The sequence below is a fragment of the Carassius auratus genome, chromosome 40, assembly GCF_003368295.1.
Source record: "Carassius auratus strain Wakin chromosome 40, ASM336829v1, whole genome shotgun sequence".
Lineage (NCBI taxonomy): Eukaryota > Metazoa > Chordata > Actinopteri > Cypriniformes > Cyprinidae > Carassius > Carassius auratus.
The window spans coordinates 20,283,017-20,310,836 of NC_039282.1; the positions used below are offsets into that span (position 1 = coordinate 20,283,017).

Below are 27,820 nucleotides of genomic sequence, written 5' to 3' on the forward strand. Positions count from 1 at the left end.
AAAGTCACAATAACCTACAACTTGACTTAAAAGGTCTTCATATAAAATTTTTAATTTATTTTTAATATTAATTATTAAAACATATATATATATATAAATTATTATTATAATATTTATAAATATATTTAATCACCCCAGATGTTGTTCAAATAAGCCACACTTTTTTTACTGAACTTGAAGGCACATTAGATTTTAATTTGTATTAAATTGAAAAAAAACAAACAAATAATAATAATAATTAAAAGGACAGAAACTCAAACACAATATTAACTTATAACAACACAGAGTTAAACAGTGAACAGTATTCAGAGGATTATGATTATGAATGACGATGAAAACATACTACACAAAACAAGTACATGCATTTTAGGAGAAACACCCCAATGATAATAATATTAAAGACACTGTTAAATAAAACAAAGGATTCAAACACGGAGTGATTCATTACACATCGAGCTAAAACTCAAACTGAGACACAAACACTGGATCTGAAGCAGGATGTCAACTCCTCAGGATCTTTAATGAACCAATCAGATGAAGCCTGGTCATCTAGCGCCACCTGCTGCCCAGACCCTGATCCTGACAAACTACACACAGACACAGTGAGCTGCTGATTGGGGCTTTCACCTTCCCTTTAAAGTCATAAAACATGCAAGAAAAACAAACTGTTCATAATTAACACTTCAGTCACCAAGGTGAGGAATGTTCCGATGACGTCAGGAAGTCAGGGGGCGGGGCTTAGTGATATTTTTGACTTGTTTAAATAATATTAGGAACTAAAATGACCAGCTTTATTACTTAAAACCCCTTTCTCTACCAGTGCAAAGCTTCTCTGGGTTCAGTCCGCTCTGGAACTCATTTCTGCTGCTGCTGTTGCTTTAAACTGGCCAGCAGTATTTTCTTGTGGGCGGGGTCATGAACACCCGCCTCCTCCAGATCCTCCTCTGTGATGTCACTGCAGGAAAGAGACGTGATTGGATGAGAAGTTTGTTCTCAAAATACATTTATGGAAATTCAATCAAATCAACTATTATTGATAATTCTGAGCAGAGCTGAGAAAAACATTTCTATTATGTACATGCTTTTGCAGTTTGTTTCTTTTAATTATTTTTATTACATTACAAAAATTTTATCAAAGAAATATATTATGATAATAATACTCACTCACTGTACTGTAAAATAAAAAAGTATTAAAATTATCATCATTAATTAGCTAAAAGCACAATACTAATATTTAACGACAGTATTAATTTGTTTGCTTTTAAATGTTAAACCACATAAAAACGCAGACTTTAATAGGCATTACAGAACTAATTTAAATTAACTGCTACATTTGTCAAAGACTATGATACTTTTATGCTGCTTTTCCATTTTGCACCTTATTAATATTTCTATTTTATCAAACTATAAAATTTTAATCATATATCATATATTAAGTCAATTTTTTTTGTTTTCAAACATTGAACCACAAATTATGAAAATTAGATCATATTAAATCATATCATATATTACTACTGTAAAATAAAAATAAATACTATTTTAATAATTATTATTTTATTTTAGACTAATACAAAGCTAATACCTGACACACTTTAAAACACATGAAATAAAAACAAATGCACAACAGGAAACATTCTAAAAACAGGATAACTAAGATTAAATGCCTACTCTTCATCTGTGGTCTGGTGTTTGAGCCAGAATAAGGCTTTAACCCCCGAGTGACTGTGAGGTGTGTGTGTATGTGTGTGTGTGCTGTACCTGAGGAACTCCAGGTCGTCCCAGCCGTTGTGCAGCAGTCCCTGCTCGTAATGCTGCAGACCGAGCTTCTGGAGCCACTCACCGACGCTGTACTCCACCGACAGACTACTGCAGCTGCTCTCGTCCTGCCACAGACCCTAACACAAACAATCATTCACTACTCTTATTAGATCCATTACAACTCAAGAGAAAAGTTCATTCATACAACTTATTTTAGATTCATATTATTACAGCTAAAAAAATATTTAGTTATATTTTTAATAATAATAATAATAATAACTAATTATTAATTTGTTAACCTCAAATAATATCCATTAATAATTACTACTACTATTATAATTAATTTTTTAATGATTATTATTTAAAATATTATTAACAATATAATTAAACATCATCATAGTTTAAATTATAAATGAAAATTATAAAATAACAGTAATAAATATGTTAATAAATATTTTAAATTGTTGTTATTATTATAAAAAAATATATCAATTAGTATTATTAATATTCTTTAATATAAAATATTAATAATAATTGTATTGTAATTCTTATTGTAAATAACAAAATAAAAATATAATGCTATTATAACCAACATTTAAATATTTTAAATTAAATTATAAAATGTTATAAATATACAATAAAATAATTTTTATTACTGCTATTATTAACAATGTAATACATCTGATTTTGTAATAATAGATATTCCATTATTAATAATACTTAATATTATTACTATTATTAACAAAATAACTATTATTATTATTATCATCATCTCAATATTTAAAAATGATAAAATTTATAAATATAAAATACAATATTTATGTTTATTTATGTATGTATTTACATATCTATATGGTTTTTATGTATACGTGTGTGTGTGTATCTATCTATCTATCTATCTATCTATCTATCTATATCTATATATATATCTATATCTATCTATATCTATCTATATATATATATATATATATACATACATACACACACTAAGTATTTTTTATATTCCTTAATATAAAATACAATTATTATTAATTGTTATTCTTAATAATTGTTAATAACAAATTCTAATTATTATTAACAACAAAAATGTTATGTATCATAATTAGCAACATTTCAATATCATAATTAAATGACAGAATTAATAAATATACAATATAATAAATATTATTAATAAATATTATTATTAATAACTGTCAATTTCTATTATGAATATTAATACTTATACTTAATACAAAATAATTATATATTATTATCAAATAAAATGACTTAAAATTCATTACTTTCTAAATTGAAGAATTATAAAAATCAAATCAATAAAAATAATATTCCAAGACACAAGCTGCTCCGACACGCTGAAAGCCCCGGATCATGAGCTGCTGGTGTGTAAATGAACACAGTGCAGGTGTATTGTTGTGTCACCTCCTCGGGCAGGTCTTCTGCGATGCTCTCCTCCTGTATGGAGCGCGGAGGGAAGGTCAGGCCTCTGATGTGAGGAGCGCTCGTTTTTGGGACACCTCTCCCCGACGGATACTCCGCTTCACTCAGCGTCCTGGCCATCTGCAGCACAGAACACGATTGGTCGTCCAGTCCCGAGGCTCCGCCCCCACGACGGAAAGGGCTCGGGTTAGTGGGTGGTGCCTCCAGACAGAAGGACACGCCTCCTCCAGAGGGCGGTGTGAAGCTGGGCGATGGCAGCGGTTTGGACGGAACTACAGACGGGGACGGGAGCTTGATGTCGGCGAGGTCTGGAAACATCCGAGGTTTTCCAAACGAGTTCTCCACCATCTCCAGAGGTCCTTTTGGCAGCGGAGGGGGAGGGAAGTCAGGCGGGGGACGGTTCAGTGACCCGACGTGAGGCCCGATGTTCCCGTCGTCCTCCGATGACCACTCCTCGCTGATGGGCCGAACCGGGCGTCCAGCCGTCTGCCTTCGACCCGCTGCAGAACTCCCGCTGGGCGGCTTGTTTTTCCCCACACCGCCAGCAGGAGGAGCTGTTTTATTGGCTAGCGGAGGGAGGGCGGAGCTTGGGAGCATGTCAGAGGCCAGAGCAGCGGATTGGTTGGGAACGCCTTCTAGAATGTAGTAGGCGGGGTTATTGAAGCTGTTTTTGCCCGTTGTTACATCGCTCTCAAACGGATCCTGTTTGGCTCTGTCAGAACAAAATTTCACAAGAACTTACTGGTGAGCTGAATGTCAAAGCAAAAGTTATTATTCTTAAAAAATAAAACATAAACATCACTTGAAATGAGTGTTCAATTATTATTATTTATAATAATAAATAAAAATAATAATAATAGAAGTAAATTATTTTTTATTTAATAAAATAATAATAAAAAGGAAACTATTTACCAAGGCAACATTTCTAATTTTTATTTAACTTACTAAACTTCTTTTATTTCAGCTAGCTGCAAATGCATATTTCCTATTTTCGGTTAACTTGAAGTATTACGATAACTAAATGTTAATCTGAAATTAATAAAAACATTTACAGACATATTTAGCAAAAAAAAATAAAAAATAAAAAAAAAAAAGAAACTTGAAATAACCTGTGTTAACCAAATTAATAAATAAATATGAATTATAAATTAAACAAAAATTAATTAAATAAATATTTGTTAATATTTAATAAAATAATAATAAAACACAATGTTCAACTAGTTATAAATACAAATAAAAAAATAAAAAAATATGCAAGTAAAATTCTAAATACTATAACACTAAAATAACAGTAGTGTGTGTGTGTGTGTGTGTGTGTGTGTGTTCACCTGTTCTGCGCGCTCTCCTCTTTACAGGTGTGTGTGTGTGGATGTCTCTTCTCTCCTTCCTCTGAGACCTTCCCGAGGTCAGCTGACCCCAACTTCCTGCTGGTGGACGGTCTGAAGGAACAAACGCATCAGAATAAAACTCCTCCTCGTCACTGACTCTCCAGTGTCGGACGAATCATGAATCTGGACTCACTTGACATAGTCGTGTCCAGCGCGAGGAGAAAGAGTCCTGCCTTTGGGTCCACCGGTCTCGTCCTTATCCACACTGATCCACTCTGAAGACCACACACACACACACACACACACACACGACAGGAATGAAGCACTGATCGTGGTATAAAGCTGCATCTTTATTGCTATTACTTTGAATTACTTTTATTATTTTTCACACACACATTCACACACACACACACACACACTCTCTCTGTCTCAGTACCGTAGAGTCGTTCTCTTGTTCCCATGCGTTCAGACGGGACTCTGACCCTCATGGAGCCACGGATGTTTCCTGTCTCTTCTCCGCGGTGAGACAGATACGTGTGAAACTGCTGAGCCGTGCTGCCGATCATGGACTTCAGAGCCAGAACACACTCACCTGCGCAAACACACACACACACACACACACACACACACACACACACACACACACACACACACACACACACACACACGTAAACCCATCTTCAGGAACTTATCTAGAAAATGGATCATTCAGAAAAAACATTTTTATTTAAGTTACTTATGGGAAAAATAAAATGCTTCTATTTATAAAATATAAAATATTATAAAATAAATAAAAGGCATACAATTAAATTTTCTTAAGTAAAGAAAAAATTAGAACACCACAGTGCTTATTCTGGTCTATTAAAATACAAATCATAAAAGTAAACTCAATTCTAATATCTACCACAAGATGGTGCTACAGCAGACATCAGTGTACATGCGCTTCTTCTGAGCTCTGGTTTCTCCTTAAACATTTAACACCGTTTAAAGAGCATCTAGCTGAGCATGTTAGTTAAAGTTAGTTGACACGTTGAGCTGATTAATAATCTGCTTTATTGTGGTTTATTAAGGCCAGGATACACAGACGTACCGTAGGACTCGTATCCGTCCAGGGATTTGACGGTCAACAGCAGATGCTGGTCCTGCAGATACTCGATGTCAGACAGGATGGGCTTCAGTGTGGTCAGCTGTTTGGACGACCAGCCAACGCGGAGAAAGTTCACGTTATCACTGCTCTGAGTGTCGTTCTCATAGCTCTTCTTAAACTCTAGACAGAGAGACAGAGAGATAGACAGTCAGACAGACATAGAGACAGACAGATGGACGAACAGACAGACACAGATTTAGAGAGACAGACGGACAGACAGAGAGAGAGAGAGAGAGAGAGAGAGACAGACAGACGGATAGAGAGACAGACAGACGGATAGAGACAGACAGACGGACGGACGGACAGACAGAGAGAGAGAGAGAGAGAGACAGACAGAGAGAGAGACAAACAGACGGATAGAGAGACAGAGACAGACAGATACATACATATATTTTTCTATTTAGCTTTTTTTTTCAGTTTTATTTAGCAATTTTATAACTTAAACTTTCTTATTTTGCTTAGTTGCCAAACAGAGCATTTGTAATATTTAGGTTTTTCATGTAATATTTAATAATAAACTTGATTGTTGATGATTTGGTTTCCTACCCTCCAGACACGTTGAGTAAAACTCAATGAAGAACTTGGTTCTGCTGGCCGTTTTAACAATGGCTTCGATGTTCTCAAACTCAATGTAGGCCTGCTCTGAAGACTTGGGCAAACCTGCTGAAGAAGAGCAGCTCAAGACGAGAAACACATGACAAACAACAGAAAACTGAGCCATTAAAACATGTGCTGTACCTTTCTTAGACACAAACTGAGACGTGACGCCCACCTCGAACGTGCCGAAGACAGGCGAGTGATCGCTGGTGACGATATCGTCTGTACAGCCTGACACACACACACACACACACACACACAGAGAGAGTCTTTAAACAGCACTTGCATAACAAGTGATCACTGCAGTGACTGCGTACCGTAAGAGTTGCACACGATGTGTGTCTCCGGATAGGATTTCCAGAGGATTCTGTCACACCATGAAGGAACATTGGTCCGCATCTGAGACACAAGAGGAATTTAAAGAATGCCATTAGGACGCTTCACTTCCTTTGGCAAAGGTCAGAGGACAGGAAGTAGCTATCTTAGAAACCGTAAACATGCTTGCACAGGATTCTTTCTTCATGCACATGAAGAAGAGCTTCTTTAAAGTGATAGTTCACCCAAAAATGAACATCAACCATCCAAGACCTAGGAGAATCGAGTCGAACTGTTCAGTGACTGTTGGAGGAACTGGAGCGCTGAATCAGTTCATTCATCAGAGAATCATATACACCCGTGACTCATTCGGAGTCTCATTGACTGTCAGGCACATTAAAAAGTTAGTTTTGATTGAGTTACTTCTAAATCTGTGCCGCTTGAGAAGCAAACTGATTCAGACGATTCAGTTCAATTTGATGAACTGATTCAACTAGTTCACTAAAAAGAAGCGGTTCAAAAGAACCGTTTGCCTGGGGCTCTGTATTACAGATAATAATGTGATAAATAATGTTCAGTTTCTTGCACAGACCAAGCGTTTCGCTTCATAAGATCTCAATAAATCTTCAGGAACCACGGGGATTCATTCTGTGCTTTTTTTACTTTCATTGCATGAATCACCAAATCACCAGACGAATGTCCCTTTAAGACAGTTTTGGGCAGTTTGTGACGTACCCCAGTGGCCTTCTGCTTCTGCCAGACGTAAGTGTCTCGTGAGCCGCGCTCATAACGGTACGTGGGAGGATAGGTGATCTCCTCCTCAGCTGGACACACACACACACACACACACACACACACACACACACAGGAAGCAAAGGAAATGCTGATCTCAAATGCACATTTAAATAACCAAGAGAAAACTTTAAAAACTTTAAATTTAAAAGAGAGGTGAAGGGTACCAAAGCGAAGGAAGACCTTGTTCTTCTCTCTCTCCAGATTTAGCTGGTCCACCTTCAACAATGGCTCAAACTCCTTCCTGTTGATGTAGTTGAGGATTTCCTGTGAGAGAGAGAGTGTTCAGTACCGAGTTCACAAGAGTACTGTTCACTACACACTGCAGATAAATGGACCAGATCATCCAATCACAAAAACGCTTCATCTGCTGCAGAAACACTATGATATAATACATCGATACTGGAATATGCTAGTGTGCAATTCATTCAAAAAAATTAATAAACCATGGCTGTATGTTCTTCTTAAAAACTTAAAATAAAAACAAAACAAAACATATTCCCCTACATTTCTGACAACAAAAAGCTCAGGCATAAACATGAGTTAAAATGTATTTCTTTATATAGCACAATTTAATTTAAACAAATAAAAAATATTATGAATTAAAAGTAATTAATTTTACCAAACAGCTTCACAATCAAGTTGAAAATAAAAATCTTAATAACAAATATCCTTTAACATATTTACAGACATTTTCGCCACTAGAGGGCGCATATTGAAAACTGATGATGCTGTGGAATCATGGGAGTGGCGATCCGACAGGACTCATGTTCACAGATGGTGTACTAAAGATTTATTCACAGCACTGTAGTGTGAAGCATGAACGAGGCCACAGTCGCTGTTTTATCATACTAGAGGTTGCTGAAAGTTCTGCTATTAAATTGCATGTTAAAGTGGTTAAAGTTGTTTCTACAAATGGAGGGTGTGTGGAAGAGAGCGAGCGCTCCGTCTGTGTGTGTCTCGTGGAGCTTCACCTGTATGTCCATGTCCAGCCGGTAGTTGAGATCGCCGAACCAGAAGAGATGCGTGAATCTCAGCGAGATGTCGAAGGAGTTGAGCTGTTTATCGCCCAGCGACAGCTGACGCAGGATGTCCAGATAGTTCTGGTTCCGTCTGCAGAGGGTCAAAGGTCGTTAGTGCATCACACATTCACTGTGGAACAGCTGTCAAACCATGAGCTGTGCGTGTATTACCTGTGGATCTTCTCATTGCCGGATGTTAAGTGACAGTTAACGAAACCAAACGACGTTCCGTTGAACATGAAGGACACGCCCACTGCTCCTTTGTTTCCTGGGAAACAGACGAAAACAAATCAATAATACAAGCAAATAAATAAATGCATATAACCTACTCACAAACAGTGATGGACACCTGAATAGTAAGGTTCATTTGTGTGTGTGTGTGAGAGAGAGTGAGTGTGTGTATGAGAGAAAGAGAGTAAGTGTGTGTGAGAGTGTGTGTGAGAGAGAGAGAGTGTGAGTGTGAGTGTGTGTGTGTGTGTGTGTGTGTGTGTGTGTGTGCATGTTTTTGTGTCATATCAGGACACAACTCTGTATAATGACATGGGTATGACACAGGTATTACAAGGAGAGGGTTCTTATGAGGACATAACCCATGTCCCCATTTTTCAAAACACTTATAAATCATACAGAATGAGTTTTTTTGAGAAAGTAAAAATGCACAAAGTTTCCTGTGAGGGTTAGGGTTAGGTGTAGGGTTGGTGAAGGGAGATAGAATATACAGTTTCTACAGTATAAAAACCATTACACCTATGGGATGAACACACTTTACACAAAAACAAACATGTGTGTGTGTGTGTGAGAGAGAGAGAGTGTGTGTGTGAGTGAGTCTGTGTGTGTGTGTTCTGACCGAGTGTGTTGGCGATCCCCGTTTTGACGCTGGACATTCCCACGTGACTGATGCGGTTCTCGTGTTCAGCCTTCACTAACACCACGATCTTAATGTTCCACAGCGTCTGCACAGCGATCTACACACGCACACACACACACACACACACACACAGATCAAACACTCGTTCCGTCAATACGGAAAGTTCAACTGCAGATGAGAAACACAGACGAGCACCACGAGAGAAAAACACATTAAACTCTAATAAAGTCACAGTCATAAGAGTCGCAGGATCATTAAACACACACACACACACACACACACACACAGCAGCTTTTATGTGCTGGATTTCATCTGGAACACTCATTAATGAGACTCTTTCTGCTCTGAGATGTGAGCTGCATCTCTCTTCATTTACACTGTTTCCACACGTTCACACATGATGACGTTATTAAACCACATCTACATCAACACCAACGTTAACCACAACTCAAAAACACATTCCTGTTAACTGCATTCAAATCAAATCCAAATATTAGAATGAAAAACTTAGAACAATTAGAAATGTTGACTTTGGAACTGACTGAAATAAGTACAATCATTCAAATCTTTAAATGTAAAGAAATTAAAATAAAAAAACAGAAATTAAAATGAAATAAATATGATGAATGATGAATAAAAATAACAACATTTCTAAAACTGAAAATAAAATTGTAAAAATTTATTATAAATATAAATGTTATTTCTAAATATTAATAAAAACTATAGTAGTATATAAATAATACTACAATAAAAACCTAAAACCAAGAAAAACGTCACATGCACAGATTTCTTAAAGCTAAACTAAAATGAAATTCTAAAAATAAAAAACTTTATAAAATGAATAAAATAAAAATATTAAAATAAAACCTCATTCAAAAAAAATAAAAAATAAAATTGTATATATATATATATATATAGACATACACACACACACACACACACATCTATATCTACAATAACAAAATCCTAACACTAATAAAAATTAAATTTTAAAAGCACATAAAATAAAAACCTTATTGACAAAAATTTAAAACTGAAGATATAATAAAAGCTAATTCAAATAAATATTAATTATACATTATAAAAGTGGAAATTATATTGAAAAAAAATTATATTTAAACAAAACATAAAAATAAAAGCTAATTCAAACTATTGATAAAAATTATAATAGCAATATAATTTAATAATATAACAAGTCTCCTATAACTAAATTGTCAAATTTAATTAATTTCTGAAAATATCAAAATAAAAGCTAATTCAACAAATTAACAAAAACTGTAATATTATATAATGTAATTATACAGTAATACAATGGTGTATGAATAATGATATAAAACAAAACCTAAAACTAATAAAAATGCCAAAAGCACTAGAAAAATTGTAAACAAAAATTGACCTAAATTTCATTAAAAGCTTTTAGTTTTATATTTTAAGTAAAAAAAAGAAGTATATATATGTATATATATATAAACGATATAACTACTATACAGAATCTAAATGATAACACGATGACAAAACCTAAATCTAAGACGTCAGTAAACTGAAGGAGAGGTGTGTGTCTGAGCGCTGAAGTGTGTCTCACAAGTTTGTAGTCGATCTCGGTGTAGTCTTTGAGGACGCAGCGGAGCGTCTCCACCCACTCCTTCTCACACACCGAGTTCTCCTGCGTCCCGAACACATAGATGTCATGAGGGATCGTCACCGCCATCTCATCCAGAGTCTTCCCCAGACCTCGGGACAGAATCCACGAGCACAGAGACTTGGGAGCGGGAACACTGCCTGAGGACACACCGAGTGTGCACTGGTTAGGGTGGTTTATGAAGACACACACGTGTAGAAAGACACTGCTTTTACAATGTGAAGCTGGATTGAGGACACTTTCTGTGTCCCAGACACCCAAAATGGTAAAAAAACATACTAAATGGTGTTTTTATTGGTGCGTGAATGAGTGTATTTCAGTGTGTGTGTGTGAGTGAGTGTGTGAGCGTGTGCATGTGTATGCGTTTGTGTGACCATTCATGTGTGTATGTGTGTGTTTTTTGTTTGCGTACGTGCATATGTCCATGCATGTGTGTGTGTGTTTGTGTGTGACCGTGTGTGTACGTGAATGTGTTTTTTGTGTGTGTGTGTGCGTGCATGTTTGTGTGTGTGTGCGAGTGAGTGTGTGTGCATGTGTATGCGTGTGTGGGTGCATGCGTTTGTGTGTGTGTGTCTGTGTGTGGGTGCATGCGTGTATGCATGTGTGTGTGTGTGTGTGTGTGCGTGGGCGTGTGTGTGCATGTGTGTGTTTTTTGTGTGTGTGTGTTTGCGTGCATGCATGTGTGTGTGTGTGTGTGTTTGTGTGCGCATGCCAGAGGGGTTACCAGGATGTCATGTTTGGGGGGGCATTTGGCTTGTTTGGGGGGGCAACATAAACAAATGAAAACAATCGGTGCAAAATTAAGCTATACTACACACAATCTGTTTTAGTGCATATCTTTTTCTAAGCCAGGGACCCAGACATAGGCACAGGGCCTCTTAGACTATAGGGCTATCACATAAAAGTTAGTTAAACCAGGTCAACATTAATGATATAATGATATTATTATTATTATTGACAGATTCATATATATAACAGATCACGGTGATAGCCTGATGATGAGTGACAGGTGTTTGCTTGTGAGAAGACGTGCTACACGAGTAGGACAAGTTTTTTTAATTAATCTGAAGTCACGTTAGACAAGAGGTAAATTAATTTGTTTCTTCTAAGCTGTCCAGACGTAGGTGCTACTTTAAGGGCTAAATGCTTCGTGAATTGCTCTTAGTAAAACACATTAGGAGTGTAAAGTTATGAGTGATATTATTTTTAGGAGTCTCTCTTTAATTTGCCAGTTAGGAGCTACTTGTAGCCTCTTTTAAGATTCTTTGTGAATGCGGCCCCAGGTAAAAAAAAAATGTATATGCTCATTTGAACCATATGAGAACAGTATTTGAATGTTATTCTCTGGTTGTAAGAGGCTTTGGATAAAAGTGTCTGCTAAATGAATACATGTTAATGTAAACATGTAGGCCTATAAAAGGAAACATATTAGGCTACAGGGGTCAGGAGATTTAAAGAGTTGAAATAAAAGCTATTTTTGTGAAACTATAACAGTTGTATTTATGAAATCATTAGCAGAGGCAACAGAACTTCTTTTAAATATAGTTTTATTTTTTTTATTTTTTTGTTAGTGGTGCTTGCCATAGGCAAATTTTATTATTACTTTACGGGGGTTTGTAGTCTGTATGGGTTTGTTCTCCCTCAGCTGCATGGGCAAGAAAAAAAATCTAACAAATCTTTATTTTTTTAGAAATCATGATTTTAACCTGATTCTTTGTCAAGTTGATTTTTCTATTTTGCAAGAAGTTTGAGCATCACAGCCAAACTAATTTCCCTATTATAAAGCTTTTTAAGGTAACAAAATATGAATAAGTATGGTGGATATTTAGGCCAAAGTGCATGGGTATAAAGATACAAATATTTGTCATTATTTTATCTTTGTTATTAAAAAATAAGAACAAAGATACATTAAAAATACAGATATTATACAAATAAAGTGTTTTATTTTCAGGTACAAGAGGTGTATTTAGCAAGAGCATTAAAAAAATAATGAACAAATCTACAAATAAAACACTATATACACTGATTCCTATTAAAGCAACTGTATTAAAGTTTGTTTTTTTTCATTCAAGAGTATTGAGTGATTTTTCTCTAAGTGTTTGGTGTTTTATTAACATAAAAGGAATAATTCACCCAAAAATGAAAATAGTAAAGAAAAAAAAACACCTGAATGAGTTTTCTTCTGCTAAACATAAACGTTATTTTGAAGACGGTGAAAAACCAAAAAGTTGCTGGTTTACAGTGACTTCAGTATGTTTTGCTACTATCAAAGTCAATGTGGACCAGCAACTTTTTGGTTACACAGATTCTTCAAAATATCTTCTTTTGTGTTCAGCACAAGAAAGAAGTTAATATAGGTTTTGGACAACATGTGAGTGCATAAACAATGACAGAAATTTAATTTGATGGTGAACTATACCTTTAATTCACACGGCAGCATGTTCAGTACTGTCCCTTTAAGACCTGCTTTCATTTAATATACAGACATGCATCCTCTTTCATTTGTTTACTTTCATTTTAGACATATCCAATGGAGTCTATACATAAACCTTGTGTGTTTTGACAGCATTAGCACAAAACATAACTTAGAAATCAGGCACAGTTTGAAGGGCTTAGTTTTAGTGCCGTGCTTTGATTGAGCTCAGAAAAACCACACGTCAGAAAAGCACACGAATGGAACGTTTAAATAACCAGTAAGGATTTAAAGCAAAGCAAAACATATTTTTGTGAATAAGTGCAGTGTCCCGTGAGAGTAACTCTAACGTACTACCGAGTTAATACTGATGTTAATGTATGTCACAGTATGTTAATTCCGTGGCGTCAGAACTACAGCTGATAGAATGTGTGCTGCACCACAATACAATTATATTTCTTCAAAAGCAGATCGTGGAGAAATTTTTATCGTCCACAACCAAAAATATTAATATACTACCCTCAGCAGAAATCGAGGACAGGGGGCAGACCGGACCGCGAGGGCACTTTTGACTTTAGCGTTCGACCTCAAAGTCGCAGGCGCAAGTCGAAGAATTCTCTTACTTTCAAAAAACCTGTTTCAGTCAAAATCACGCTGTTCCGCTCTCAATGCACTTCGTTCCCATACGCTTTCGGGTGGCAAGGATCATTTGTGCCACCCTTGTGGACACGCCACTGCTGTAAAGCTCTGCTTGGTAAACATTTCATTGGCGTTCTGTTCTCACGCGATGGACTTTTTCTGAGCGCGTACGCCCGCACTGTCTAACAGCGCCAAACTGGATTTTTGTTGGGTCAGACCAATCTGCTAGTGATGGAAAAATATGCACAAAACAATCCACTTTAACATTTTAATTTATCATCAGATGACAGATAATTTCTCAGGGGAGGCAGGGCTTGTCCTAGGGGAGGCACTGCCTCCCCCAGCCTCCCCCTAAACACGCCCCTGGCGCATGCATGCATGTGTGTGTGTTAGTGTGTGCATGTGTGTGTGTGTGTGTGTCTCACCCATGTTCCAGGTTCCGATGAAGATGGAGATCATGTCGGGCTCGTCCTGATTGGAGTGTTTGTTCTTCATGAGTTGCAGTAGTTGACAGAACGCTTCTCTTTTCTACAGGACGAGAAACAGGCGATTAATCAGAGGGGTGTGTGTGTGTGTGTGTGCACAGATTAAACACACACTGTTAAATCTGCATTCTGAAATGCTAGTGAAAATCTGCGTGACTCACTTTTGCACTAGCAAAGATGAAATCCTTCCTCTGGCTTTTGTCTTTCTCCTTCTCAAAGACGATGGCGAGTTTATTCTGAACACGCTGAGACTTTATCAGCTGCCGAACTACAAACACAAACATGATTTCATTGTGTGAACAGCACCGACTCAACACAATCATCTTCATCTTCATCATCAGACTCACTCTTGTCGTGTGTGAACGTGTTCCAGTCTTCCTGCGCGTCCTTCATCTTCTTCATCACCACCAGTTTTCCTCCCTCCACGTCCACACTCAGAGAGTATTTCTGACTCTTCCCGATCTTCGTCAGGTCGGCCAGATACACGTCCAGTTTCACCTGAGACACACACACACACTGCTCTGACTGCACTGCTCTAAATGTGTGTGTGTGTGAGAGAGAGTGTGTGTGTGTGTACCTCGAAGGTCTGCACAGGAATAGCTTTGTGTCTGATGGAGAGCAGCGGTGAGATGTTGGGAGTCGAGGAGCTCATGTCCTGAAGAGCCTTCAGAGCCTGTTTTCATCATTGGTGGACAGATTATTAACGTACTGTTAAATCCACAAGTAGTGTAAATTTATACAAATTAATGAATTAAATACATTTTACTGATTGTTTGATTTTCTCAAACCAATTTAGGAGACACATTTATCCAAAGCAACTTACAATGAAGGGAGAAAAAACTATTTGTCAGAGCCAAGAATTTTAGTAATTATTAGTAATAATTAGTGCTGTCAAATGATTAACTGCATCTTAAATAAAAGTGTTTACAGAATATACGTGTGTGTACGGTGTATATTTATTATGTATATATATATATATATATATATATAAATAAACACACACATACATGTATATATGTAAGAAAAATTTTTTGTTCATATATAAAATATTAATATTTATATATAATATAAATTAATATATGACTTATCTATATCTATATCTATATATACATATGTTAATATTTGTAAAAAATATATATGCATGTATTTTTGTATATTTATACAGAATATTATTAAATATTTATATTATTTATACATATCTTTATTTTGAATGCGATTAATCATTTGAGAGCACTAGTGATAATTATTTTTAATTATAATTTTGTAACAATAAATAATTATTTAAGAAATAGTAATAATTGAATACATAAGTAACAATAATAATAAAAAACAATAATAATATTCTAAGAAAATATATTCTAAATAATATTATAAATAAAAAATAATAATGACAGAAAAGAAAACTATATAGATATAGATAAATATAGTATGATATCCTCAAACACTCAGTATTCGTGATCAGAAGATGAATAATAATAATCATCAAGATGTGAGTTTCCATCAAACTAACTACATACTTTAAAATACAGAAATTTAGGAGCAGCCAGTGATTCTTTGGCCCTAAAATAGCATGTGATGGACCTAATGATACGTCTGCTGTATTATCTGTGTGTGTGTGTGTGTGTGTGTGTGTCTGAGTGTGTGTGTGTGTGTGTGTGTGTGTGTGTGTGTGTGTGTGTGTGTGTGTGTGTGCGGGCATGTTTTTGTGACATATCAGGACACAACTCTGTATAATGACATGGGTATGACACAGGTATTACAAGGAGAGGGTGACTTATGAGGACATAACCCATGTCCCCATTTTTCAAAACACTTATAAATCATACAGAATGAGTTTTTTTGAGAAAGTAAAAATGCACAAAGTTTCCTGTGAGGGTTAGGGTTAGGTGTAGGGTTGGTGAAGGGAGATAGAATATACAGTTTCTACAGAATAAAAACCATTACACCTATGGGATGAACACACTTTACACAAAAACAAACATGTGTGTGTGAGTGTGTGTGTGTGTGTGAGATCACCTTCTTCTCTATAGATGACAGCAGATCTTTGAGGATGGCCAGTTTAGTGACCAGATGCTCCAGCTCCTGATCTCCAGCCTGAGACACGCTCTACAGACAGAGACAAACACCAGAAACACAAACACACGACCTCAAATATCCATAATGCAATACTATAAACCGTCTGAACTAATGTGAGCCATGCATCCAACCCTCAGGAAGTGATGTCACACCTGCTGGATCATTCTGGACACCATGGAGGCGCTCTGCTGATCGAAGACCTTCGACAGGATCTCCAGACTGCACAGGACCTTATCCACCTCCCTACACACACACACACACACACACACACACACAGAATATTGTTTGCACATATGAATGCATGCATGTAGACAGGTGTGTGTGTGTGTGTGTGTGTGTGTGCGCACATATATGTGAGTGTGTGCATGTGTGTACTAGGGCTGTCAAGACTTTCTAATTTATCTAATTAATTACAAGATTAATTCATCTAGTTAATTGCAAATTAAACACACACCAATTTGGGTGGAGATATTACCCCTCAAAAGATCCATTATTGTTTTACATGAGGAAAGCACTGAATACAGAAAAGTAGCTGAAATATTTTGATATAACAATAATAATGAGTAAATGACAGTAAATGTTTTTTTTTTAAATGTAGAGTGAAATAATAATAAAAAAATTAAATGTTACTCTAAATATGAAGCTAAAAGTCACAAGTCAAATAATTCATTTAAACGATTCGTTCAAACGACTGATTCGTTTAGAAATGAAGCAATTGACCGTCTTTATGAATGAGTCACTGAATCACTGCCTCACTCGATTCGTTCAAACGACTGATTCATTCAGAAACAAAGCAAGTGACTCTCTTTATGAATGAGTCACTGAATCACTCGATTCGTTCAAATGACTGATTCATTCAGAAACAAAGCAAGTGACTCTCTTTATGAATGAGTCACTGAATCACTCGATTCGTTCAAACGACTGATTCATTTAGAAACGAAGCAAGTGGCTGTCTTTATGAAGGAGTCATTGAATCACTGCCTTACTCGATTCGTTCAAACGAATGATTCATTCAGAAACGAAGCAAGTGACTCTCTTTATGAATGAGTCACTGAATCACTCGTTTCGTTCAAAAGACTGATTCATTTAGAAACAAAGCAAGTGACTCTCTTTATGAATGAGTCATTGAATCACTGCCTTACTCGATTCGTTCAAACGACTGATTCATTCAGAAACGAAGCAAGTGACTCTCTTTATGAATGAGTCACTGAATCACTCGATTCATTCAAATGGCTGATTCGTTTAGAAATGAAGCAATTGACTGTCTTTATGAATGAGTCACTGAATCACTGCCTCACTCGATTCGTTCAAACGACTGATTCATTTAGAAACAAAGCAAGTGACTGTCTTTATGAATGAGTTACAGAATCACTTGCACACTCGATTCATTCAAAACCATGTTGATCATCTAAAATGTAACAGTATGAACTTCCTGTTTATCTATGAGTATGAACTGTTGTATAAATCAATATGGCATTATAGCAGTGGTGCAGATATTGGGGAGAATCAGAACTCTTGCTTGTGATATAAATATAAGAGGGTTATTTTTCTGCCCTAATATCTTATAATATAATATCATAGCAATCATCAGAATCAGGTTCATATGAGTGTTTTGAAGCGACGGCTGTAGTGTGTACCCATGCAGGCGTTTGCAGGACGTCACCAGTGTCTTGTTGAGGTGAGGAAGGCTGTTCGCTCCCTGTTTGACAGCCTCCAGATCCAGAGCGTAGCTGCCCTTCAGATACTCGTGAGAGATGGTGCTCAGACCGTTCGCCGCCGTCACGCTGCGCAGACAAACACTCAACATTAACACACACACACTCATCCATAACAGCAGTGCATTCATTCATTATTCATGCATTTGACAGATGACTCGCATCGCACTCAAGCTACACTTTATTTCAGTTCAGTGACTTACATAATAAAAGCGTGCAAAACATATACACACACATTCATTTGCGGAATGTGGAATGAAGGAACCATTCTAATAAAGGATGTTTATAACGAATGCCTCCCAGTGTTATCTTAGCATCACTGATATACTACTACAGATTTATTAGCATTTTGAAATATTTTTTTCAAAGCTTTAGTAATTTTTTATAGTCTGTATAGTTTATTTATTATTTCAGTTTAGCTTTAATTATATTATTACAAAGTTAAAATAACCACAAGCTAAAATATTTGTGTATATATTTTAGTAAATGTTTATTTTATTCCAATTAACAAAAAATGTTTTTTTTACTATAATAAACATGACGCCACTATAATTTATGCTGGTTTTATATGCATATTTTTAATTCCTGCTCTGTTTTGAATACTGTTAAATTGAAAGGATTTTTTGTTGAGTGAAAGGAACTAAAACACATTTATTTTTGGATATATTTACCAGTATTTTACATTATTTCTGAATATAATTATAATACAGCAAAGAATAAAAATTAATTTCTGTCATTTTCAAGTGTGATAAAGCTTCAGGATAACCAAAGTATTGTCAGATCTCTCAGTCAGTTAATGTGGTAAAGTGGAGGCGGGCTTACTTCTCAGGGGGCGTGTCTGGAGTGACGAGGGCGGAGCCTGCAGGGCTGGTGGAGGCGGTGCGTGGAGGGAGGGGCGGCTTCTCATCTTCTCCATCTACACACACACACACACACGAGTCAGTGAGCATGTGCTGTTATATAAATCATAATGTGTGTGTGTGTGTGTGTGTACCCGAGTAATCTCTCTCCTCTGTGGTTTCCTCTCTCTCCACTGGAAACAGCAGTGTGGTCACTAGGCCTTGACTTGGCTGCAGATACAACTGAATCAACTCAGGAAGAGTCTTGAAGCGCTTGGGCTGAACGCCCTGAGACGTCTGAAACACACACACACACACACACACACACACACACACAGTCAGATGACCAGAAACCTGCAAGCGAAGGTAACACTAAAATAGTCCTGGATGAACACGTCAGCTGTGAGACACAGAAAACACACACACAGTTTGAGTCCAACACATCTCCATCATAAAAGAAATTCAGAGTGGATTTTCTGAAATTATTATTATAACAGAATTATCAATAGAGAAATAAATGACTGAATTAATTTTTGTGTTTGTAGAGTGGCAAAAAGTCTGCAATTATAGTCTCTGAGAGTCTCTCTCTCACACACACACACACACACACACACACTCTCTGTACCTGCACCGCCAGGAAGTTCTCCTCATCGGGCAGGATCCTGTACGTGTGAACGTGTTTCTGAAACCTAGAGAGAAAGAGAGGGATTTATCATGAGGAAGAAATGAAACCAGGTCAGCGGTTCCCCACACACACACACACACACACACACACACAATGTCTGCAGCGTCTGAAACAAAAGCTTGCATGTGTTTGAGTGAGTTTGTGTGTATATATGTGTGTGTGTGTGTGTGTGTGTGTGAGAACTACAAACCTGTCCATGTCAGTCAAACACAAAGCCTGTTCATGATGTGTGTAATGGAGCGCGCACACACACACACACACACACACACACACACACACAATGTTTTTAATGATGTTAGGGCTTTGTTAACTAAAAAATACAACTTTTGATAATTGCAAAAAACCTCAAATAAAATATAAATATTAGATTTCTTCAAGTTTAAGTTGAAGCAATGATATTTCTAACTCAAATAAAAACTAAAACTGAACTAAAACTTACAGGGGGATAAACAAAACAGAATAGTAATATTTAAAAAGAGAATGACAAAATCACTAAAACATTAAAATAAACATGAAATCTGAAAATATAACATATATAGCATTATTAATAATTCAAAATATTAATTCAACCTATGATAGAATATAAATAACACTGCGGGTCCAGTGCTGGACAACGATTTGTCCTTAAGTTTAAGGTAAACACGTACACACGTACACACACACACACACATACACTCGTGTTGTTTTGACTAACAAATCCACAAGTGTGTGTGTGTGTGTGTGTGTGTGTGTGGTAGATCCAGAAATGCGTACAGAAATCTAAAAACCAAATCATTTGATAAGCAAACTGTGTGAAAGTTCTTCAAACCATGACAAAATCCAGCAGCACGTTATCTGAAGCTGAGCTGACTGAACATGTTTGCAAACACACGATAAAAGCATCAATTTATCTGCCTCTGTGTGTGTGTGTGTGTGTGTGTGTGTAGAACAGAGAGAGTGAAATGAAGAGGGAATGTGAGAAACAGACAGAAAGAGTGTGAAGGTCTGTGTAATGAAGCATGCAGACGTGTTGCAGTGAGAGTGTGTGTGTGTTTGGCCTCCACTGCATGTGTGTGTGTGTGTATTTCTCTCTCTCTCACACACAAACACACACACCTTCTCTCTCTCTCTCTCTCTCTCACACACACACATACACACACACACACCTTCTCTCTCTCTCTCTCACACACACACACACACACACACACCTTCTCTCTCTATCTCTCACACACACACACACACACACACATACGCACTGTGCCAGCTGTGTGGCGTCTCTAAGTCATCATCAGTGTGTACCAAGAGCCACGTCGCCATGACTTCTACAGCGGCCCATGGACCACAAACAGACAACAGATGTGTGTGTGTGTGTGTGTGTGTGTGTGTGTTAAAAGTTCACTATAATAAAAGAGAGAACCCTCCATAAACACTCGTGTCCACTGAGCCACAGAGTGGAGTTAAAAACAAGGAAACTTATTAATATTTTACGAATGCTTTCATAAAGTCGAGAGAAAATGTTCTGAGGTCAACATCCTTATGGAGTTATTTTTACTTTAACGTTCTTAGAAACTGTTTCCTGAGAGCATCTGAAGAGTAATCGGGAGTTTGTTAAGAGTTAAACACATCTGAGTCTGACGTTAAGAAACTAATTCCTACGACAATGAGTTACTCTTACTACTCTTACTAACATTTACACTTACATTTATTCATTTAGCAGACGCTTTTATCCAAAGCGACTTACAGATGAAGACAGTGGAAGCAATCAAAAACAACAAAAAGAGCAATGATATATAAATGCTATAACAAGTCTCAGTTAGGTTAACACAGTACACGTAGCATGGGATTTTAATTAATATAATAAATAAAAAGAAAACAGATAGAATAGAAAAAGAATAGAGCAAGCTAGTGTTAGAGATCTTATATATATATATATATATATAAAACACACACACAATTGCATAATAAAAAAAATAGAATACATTTTAAAGAATAGAATCAGTTTTAGCAATGTGGTCTGAGAAAGTCAGCTGATCATCAATCATAACTCCAAGGTTTCTAGCTGTTTTTGAAGGAGTTATGGTTGATGTGCCTAACTTGATGGTGAAATTGTGATGAAACGATGGGTTTGCTGGAAACACAAGCAGTTCTGTCTTGGCAAGGTTGAGTTGAAGGTGATGGTCCATCATCCAGGAAGAAATGTCTGTTAGACAAGCTGAGATGTGAATAGCTACCGTCGGATCATCAGGATGGAATGAGAGGTAGAGTTGAGTGTCATCAGCATAGCAGTGGTATGAAAAGCCATGTTTCTGAATGACAGAACCTAATGATGCCATGTAGACAGAGAAGAGAAGTGGTCCAAGAACTGAGCCCTGAGGCACCCCAGTAGTTAGATGTTCAGACTTGGACACCTCACCTCTCCAAGATACTTTGAAGGATCTATCTGATAGGTAAGACTCAAACCATTGAAGTGTGGTTCCTGAGATGCTCTTTGCCAGTAGCGTTGAAAGGAGGATCTGGTGGTTAACTGTGTCAAAAGCAGCGGACAGATCAAGCAGGATAATTACTGAAGATCTGGATTCTGCTCTTGCCAGTCTTAGCGCTTCAACAACTGAGAGCAAGGCCGTCTCAGCTGAATGTCCTCTTCTGAAGCCAGATTGGTTGCTGTCAAGGGGATGTTGTGTGTGAGAAATGTAGAGACTTGTTTGAACACAGCTCGTTCAAGTGTTTTAGCAATGAAAGGAAGAAGGGAAACTGGTCTGTAGTTCTCTAAAAGAGATGGGTTGAGGTTGGGTTTCTTAAGTAGTGGAGTTATACGTGCCTGTCTAAATGATGAGGGAAAAACACCAGTGTGGAGGGAAGTGTTGATGATGTGATGAGTGCAGGTACAACTGCAGGAGAAATGGCTTGAAGGAGATGAGATGGAATAGGATCAAGCGAGCAAGTAGTAGGGTGATTAGAAATGATGAGTTTTGAGACTTCTGCCTCAGAGAGTGAAGAGAAGGATGTAAATGAGTGTATGTTTGCTGGTGATATGAAATGTAATTATTTATTTAATATGACTGCACGGATATTATAGTTAATTAAAACCAATACAAAACATTTTCATTATTATAAAATCACAACTTAATAAAATCAACATTAACTGAAATAAAACATAAAAACGTTATTTTTGCTAGTTGCCAAGACAAGATTTCTCATTTTCATTTAAAGTGCTAAAATTACTAAAAACTTTATCAACTTTATAAAACACTATATACACATATAAAAATTAACAAACAAATGAAATGTCAAACACACACACACACACACACACACACACACACACAAACACAAATCACTTTTTAAATTAAAATGAGATGAAATGAAATATAACCAGAAAATACAAAAATAAAATATAATTCAAAGTATTAAACAAATAATATTAGTATATAATAACGAAATTATATTAAAATAACTCTGTATGACTGATGCTGCCTTCTCATAAACGTTTGTGTTAGTGATTTTACCACAATCAGAGATCTGAGATAATGATGCTGTTACATCAAAGTAAAAAACCTCAAGCAGCTTTAATGCTCTTATTATAATTATTAGCTATTGTTATTATTTTTATTATGTGTTATTAATCTTCAAATGAAGCTCAAAACACTGAATGCTGAACCTCGCTGAGATGTAAAGAACATGAAACCGGTCTGAACTGTTTATATTTTTGTCAAATGTAAACTATAGCATCTCACAGCTCTTATCTGCTGAATGCAACTGTAAAGCATGAAGATATTAAGATATTACAAACATTAACTGTGAAGCTGCTCTGAGTCAGTCAAATGCGTATTTGTGAATAAATTTGTCTAGAGAATCACGAGTCCAGACTTTCTCACAGATCAGCACAAACACAAACACTTCCCTTTTCTAGCAGCAGGAACACGAGTGTTTACAGACACACTGACAGATGAGACGGACAGACACACACACACACACACACACACACACACATATTTAACCACAGACAAAAAAAGCTTGCCGACTCCTCCCTAGAAAATTTTAGTTTGAGCTGGTGAAAGCCTGAAGACCCGATCTCTCACACACACACACACACACACACACACACACTTACTGGTAATATACAAGCATGCTAAAGCAACCCATTCACTGCAGAGCATCCATTGATGAGACACTGATACATTTTTGTTTTTGGCTGAACTTTTCCATAAACACACTGATCTGCACAAACACCCGTGAATATTAACTCATCTAAACACACTGAGTACTGACTGACCTCACTGTGGTCAAACACACGCCCACATCACTTTCCAGTTCATGCAAACACTTGACACACACCTAACACACACACCTGTGAAGAAACACTAGATTCAGTGTGGAATAATACTGATGCATGAAAACCTTCCATTCACAGTGAAACACTTGTGAATCAACACAGCCACAATACAACATCACAAGGAAAAATGGATTATATCTTTCATGCAAAATGAAAAATTAAGATTATTTATCCTCCAAACATTAATATCTAAATTAATGTCATGAAGATAACTGAGCTAATTTTGATGTTAGGGTTTAATGTGATTGAGTATCTTGCACACAGAATCTAGCGAGCGTACTCTGTGCTGCATCTGTTAAACGTGTCCTCTAATGTCCCTTAGACGCCTGAGGAAGAGACTTTATGACTCACAAACACAAAAGATGGAAAACGCCACTCGATGCCAAAACTCAACACGCTGAAGACCCGTTTGGAATTCATGGAAACTTCACCGGATTCAAGTGTGACACACTAAAATCCTCCTGCTATTTTTACACCCGTGTGTTTTACCAGAAACACTAAACAATGCAGTGAGAAACCGTTTACTGCTGACAGAGAGACAAGAGTTTAACCAGATTTTCAGCTTTCTGAAAAATATGCAACTGTGAGCAAACCCAACATAACAAAATCATTAAAACAAATTGTTGAATGCAAAAAAAAAACACTTAGTGAAATTAAACTTGCTTCAATTCAAATATTTAGATACAAAACAGTCCAAACATGTACTTTTATCTCATTGCAAAGGCAACTTAATAACTAAAAAAATATATTAAAACTCTAAAGATTTAAAAACAACAAAAACTATATTAAAAAGTTTGTCAAGAAAAACTTTGAAGTTGGCTTGAGAACAGACAGACCAGAAAGAAAGAAAAAAAGTTCGAAGTAGTTTTAAAGATTACAGTTGAAATGTTTTGAAAGCAATGCGGTCTATTAGATAACACGACTATATTACTACAATTTCCACAAATTGTAATGGAAAATGCAAAAATAAAAGCTAATTCAAAATATTAATAACACTGGATTAGGCTCAATCTCGAAACATGTTTGTTTAAATGTTTGCCTGCAGATTAAATCAGAGGAGAAACACAGTTTTTCCACAAAAGAATTCAAAAACGATTAAGATTAAAAGTATCAAATAACGCACGTGTTTCCTGTGAATTATAAGGAGAGTTTGCCCTTTCCTGTGATAGTGCTGTTGAACTCAATGATAGTGACGTGATCAAACAATAAACAAGCAGAAATATTCAGTAGAGGGTGTAAGAGCAGCGTTTGTGCTCCATCCTCAAATCAGGAGAGCTGCCATGTTGTTTTGAGAGATCAGATGCACCATTTCATGCTTTGCATGCTCAAACACTTCTCACATTTCCTTCAGAACATGTAAAACTCAGAGAAACACGTGTTTGGCAACAACAAAGAGGCTCAGACACACATGCTCAGTAGATGCACGGACTGCTTAAATGAGTTTGTCTGTTGTGCACACACACACACACACACACACACAGACACACACACAGAGGCACAAGTGTGTTGTTGCTCGAGGTATCCCAGCATGCACACACGCGTGTGTCATACGATCTCCACACATCTGTACAGAACGTTTCATGCCAATAGCACCGCCGCTCAGAAATGTGAGCGTGTTGTGACGAGTTTACTGCTGTAAGAACAGCCCTGACCAAACACTCTGCAGACGAGCACCGTCAACACACACACACACACACACACACACACACACACACACACACACACACACACACACACACACACACACGTCAGGAGATCACGAGGAGCTCAGATCAACACAAACCACTCACAAATCACACACACCAAAGCTCCAATCAGAAACAATCTGGGTTTACAGCCTGATCGTAGCTAACCAAATGTGTTCTTCTAACATTTGCTAACGTTCCCATCAAGTTATAATCTGAGTGAATCATCTCTTCAGTTTGATTATGAGCTGAAGATGTTCGTGATAGGCTTGAGATTCGTGTTTGAGGCCTGAGATGTGAAATAGATCTAGAAACCGAAACACTGACCAGAAGACATCACACAGAGAGCATCTAGCGTGCTTTTAAAAGCCATTAAAGAACATTAAAGTCTGCTCATGTGGTGTGTGTGGTGTGTTCTGATGGAGAAACACACACATGACCACAAAACACACACGGACATCCATCTGTGAGCTGAAACATCTGACACGAAGAGAGAGGAAACACTCATTTCTATTGAAACGCATCCACGTCATGCTGATGTTTGTGTGTGTGTGTGTGTGTGTGTGTGTGTATTCAAAACTTAAAAAAATAAACGTGAACACCGAGGGAACCTTCCATTTTAAACATTATGGGAACGTTACTTTCGATAATAATCAGATGAACCACCTGAAATGTTTTCGAAAAACTGAAACATAAATAACGCTTTGAGAATATTACTGAAGATCAGATAACTCCAAACGAACGTTCTATTAACATTTGTTCGTAACATTGAGAGAACGTTCATCTTCAGAACTTTTTGACTCCAAATTCATAAAACAATTTGTGATTATTTTATGTTTTGCACATATGTTTTGTATAATTCGTCCAATCTCACCACATTTTTAAAGATCTGTTTACGTGATGCACAACAAATATATACGAAATCTCGTAATATGCAGCATTTTTCTGAATGAATCAGGCTGGAATTTCTCTTGTCATTGATGATTGCTCTTCAACAACATTCACAGCCATTTCTGATTTCTGCATACAGATTTGATTTAACTTTACTGATAATGAATTGAAAATGTTCGAGATGAATCATTTAATCGCTGATTTGACCGATGCATCGAGAAGAACCGACTCAAGAGACTGATTCACTTTGACATCAAATGTTGCAGTGGCTTACAAACAACTTTCTCTCCATATTTCTAGCGAAGCATTGATTTAGAATGATCATAACTCCAATCTTTATCCACAACCGAAACGGTATTCCCTTTTCTGCGTGCAGTCGTGTTTCCCGGGAGCGCGCACGCAAGCGCATGGAACTGTTGGGAGCATGTGTGGTTATTTTTATGCATGATGAGGTGGAGGTCACTCTGGTCACGTGATCTCTGTGTGGCCCACTCCAAGTGTTTGGATTTTAAACTAGAAGTGAACTTTACTGGACATGCACCCTCATGGCTTTACAGCAAAACTAAACACGCGTCATGAAATAATAACACTTCTTGACTTAGTGAGGAATAACATCGAGCACCTAAACACTCTCCAAACTTTAACTTTCAAAGTTTTATATAGACATACTGGTACTTTATAAAACACTCGAATTACACAAACCGCTGGTCAACGCGACGCGACTACAACGCGATGCGTCGCTCAGGGTGTGAAAGACAGAAAGAAAGTTCCCAAACACACTGAATCTCACGTGTTCTGGATATAGAAGTTGATATATATACTAATAAAGCATGGCTCTTACAGCACGCATAACGCGTACGCGCCGCTGACGCTCTCGCTGTCCCGCACCAGGAAACTCCCGTCCCGCCCGGCTCGAGCCAGCAGCTCCTCCGCCGCCGCGCGACTCAGATCCCGGTGATACCAGAGCGGCGGAGCGGGACACGCGCCGGCCATCGCCGAGTCCACAGTCCTCCGAAACGCGTCCGGATCCGCTGAGAAAGCCGCTCAGAAGACGCGGGCCGCGCGCGTCAGCCGCACCGCTCGAACTTTCAGAGTTTCTCCTGCTTTCCTGTTAGTTCCTGAAAATCCTCCATGAGAGAGAAAACACACACAGCAGCGCGCGTCCGACAGCAGGCGC

General features: G+C 37.2%; 1 protein-coding gene across 1 annotated transcript; it reads right to left on the reverse strand.

Annotated features, from left to right (window-relative positions):
• Positions 1–174: 174 nt before the first annotated feature.
• On the reverse strand, positions 175–27,820 carry LOC113058830 (phosphatidylinositol 3,4,5-trisphosphate 5-phosphatase 2A-like). The gene is made up of 27 exons (XM_026227080.1): positions 27,485–27,820; positions 19,696–19,759; positions 19,226–19,367; positions 19,054–19,147; positions 18,154–18,300; positions 16,669–16,759; positions 16,457–16,546; positions 15,018–15,113; positions 14,788–14,938; positions 14,602–14,708; positions 14,381–14,483; positions 10,847–11,043; positions 9,244–9,361; positions 8,568–8,664; positions 8,349–8,487; positions 7,542–7,641; positions 7,318–7,406; positions 6,585–6,666; positions 6,409–6,498; positions 6,217–6,330; positions 5,614–5,790; positions 4,960–5,115; positions 4,717–4,798; positions 4,524–4,634; positions 3,178–3,907; positions 1,759–1,895; positions 175–955 (listed from the first exon to the last, which is right to left on the reverse strand). The coding sequence occupies exons 1-27, from the start codon at positions 27,634–27,636 to the stop codon at positions 856–858; spliced, it is 3,756 nt and encodes a 1,251-aa protein (XP_026082865.1). The 5' UTR covers positions 27,637–27,820; the 3' UTR covers positions 175–855.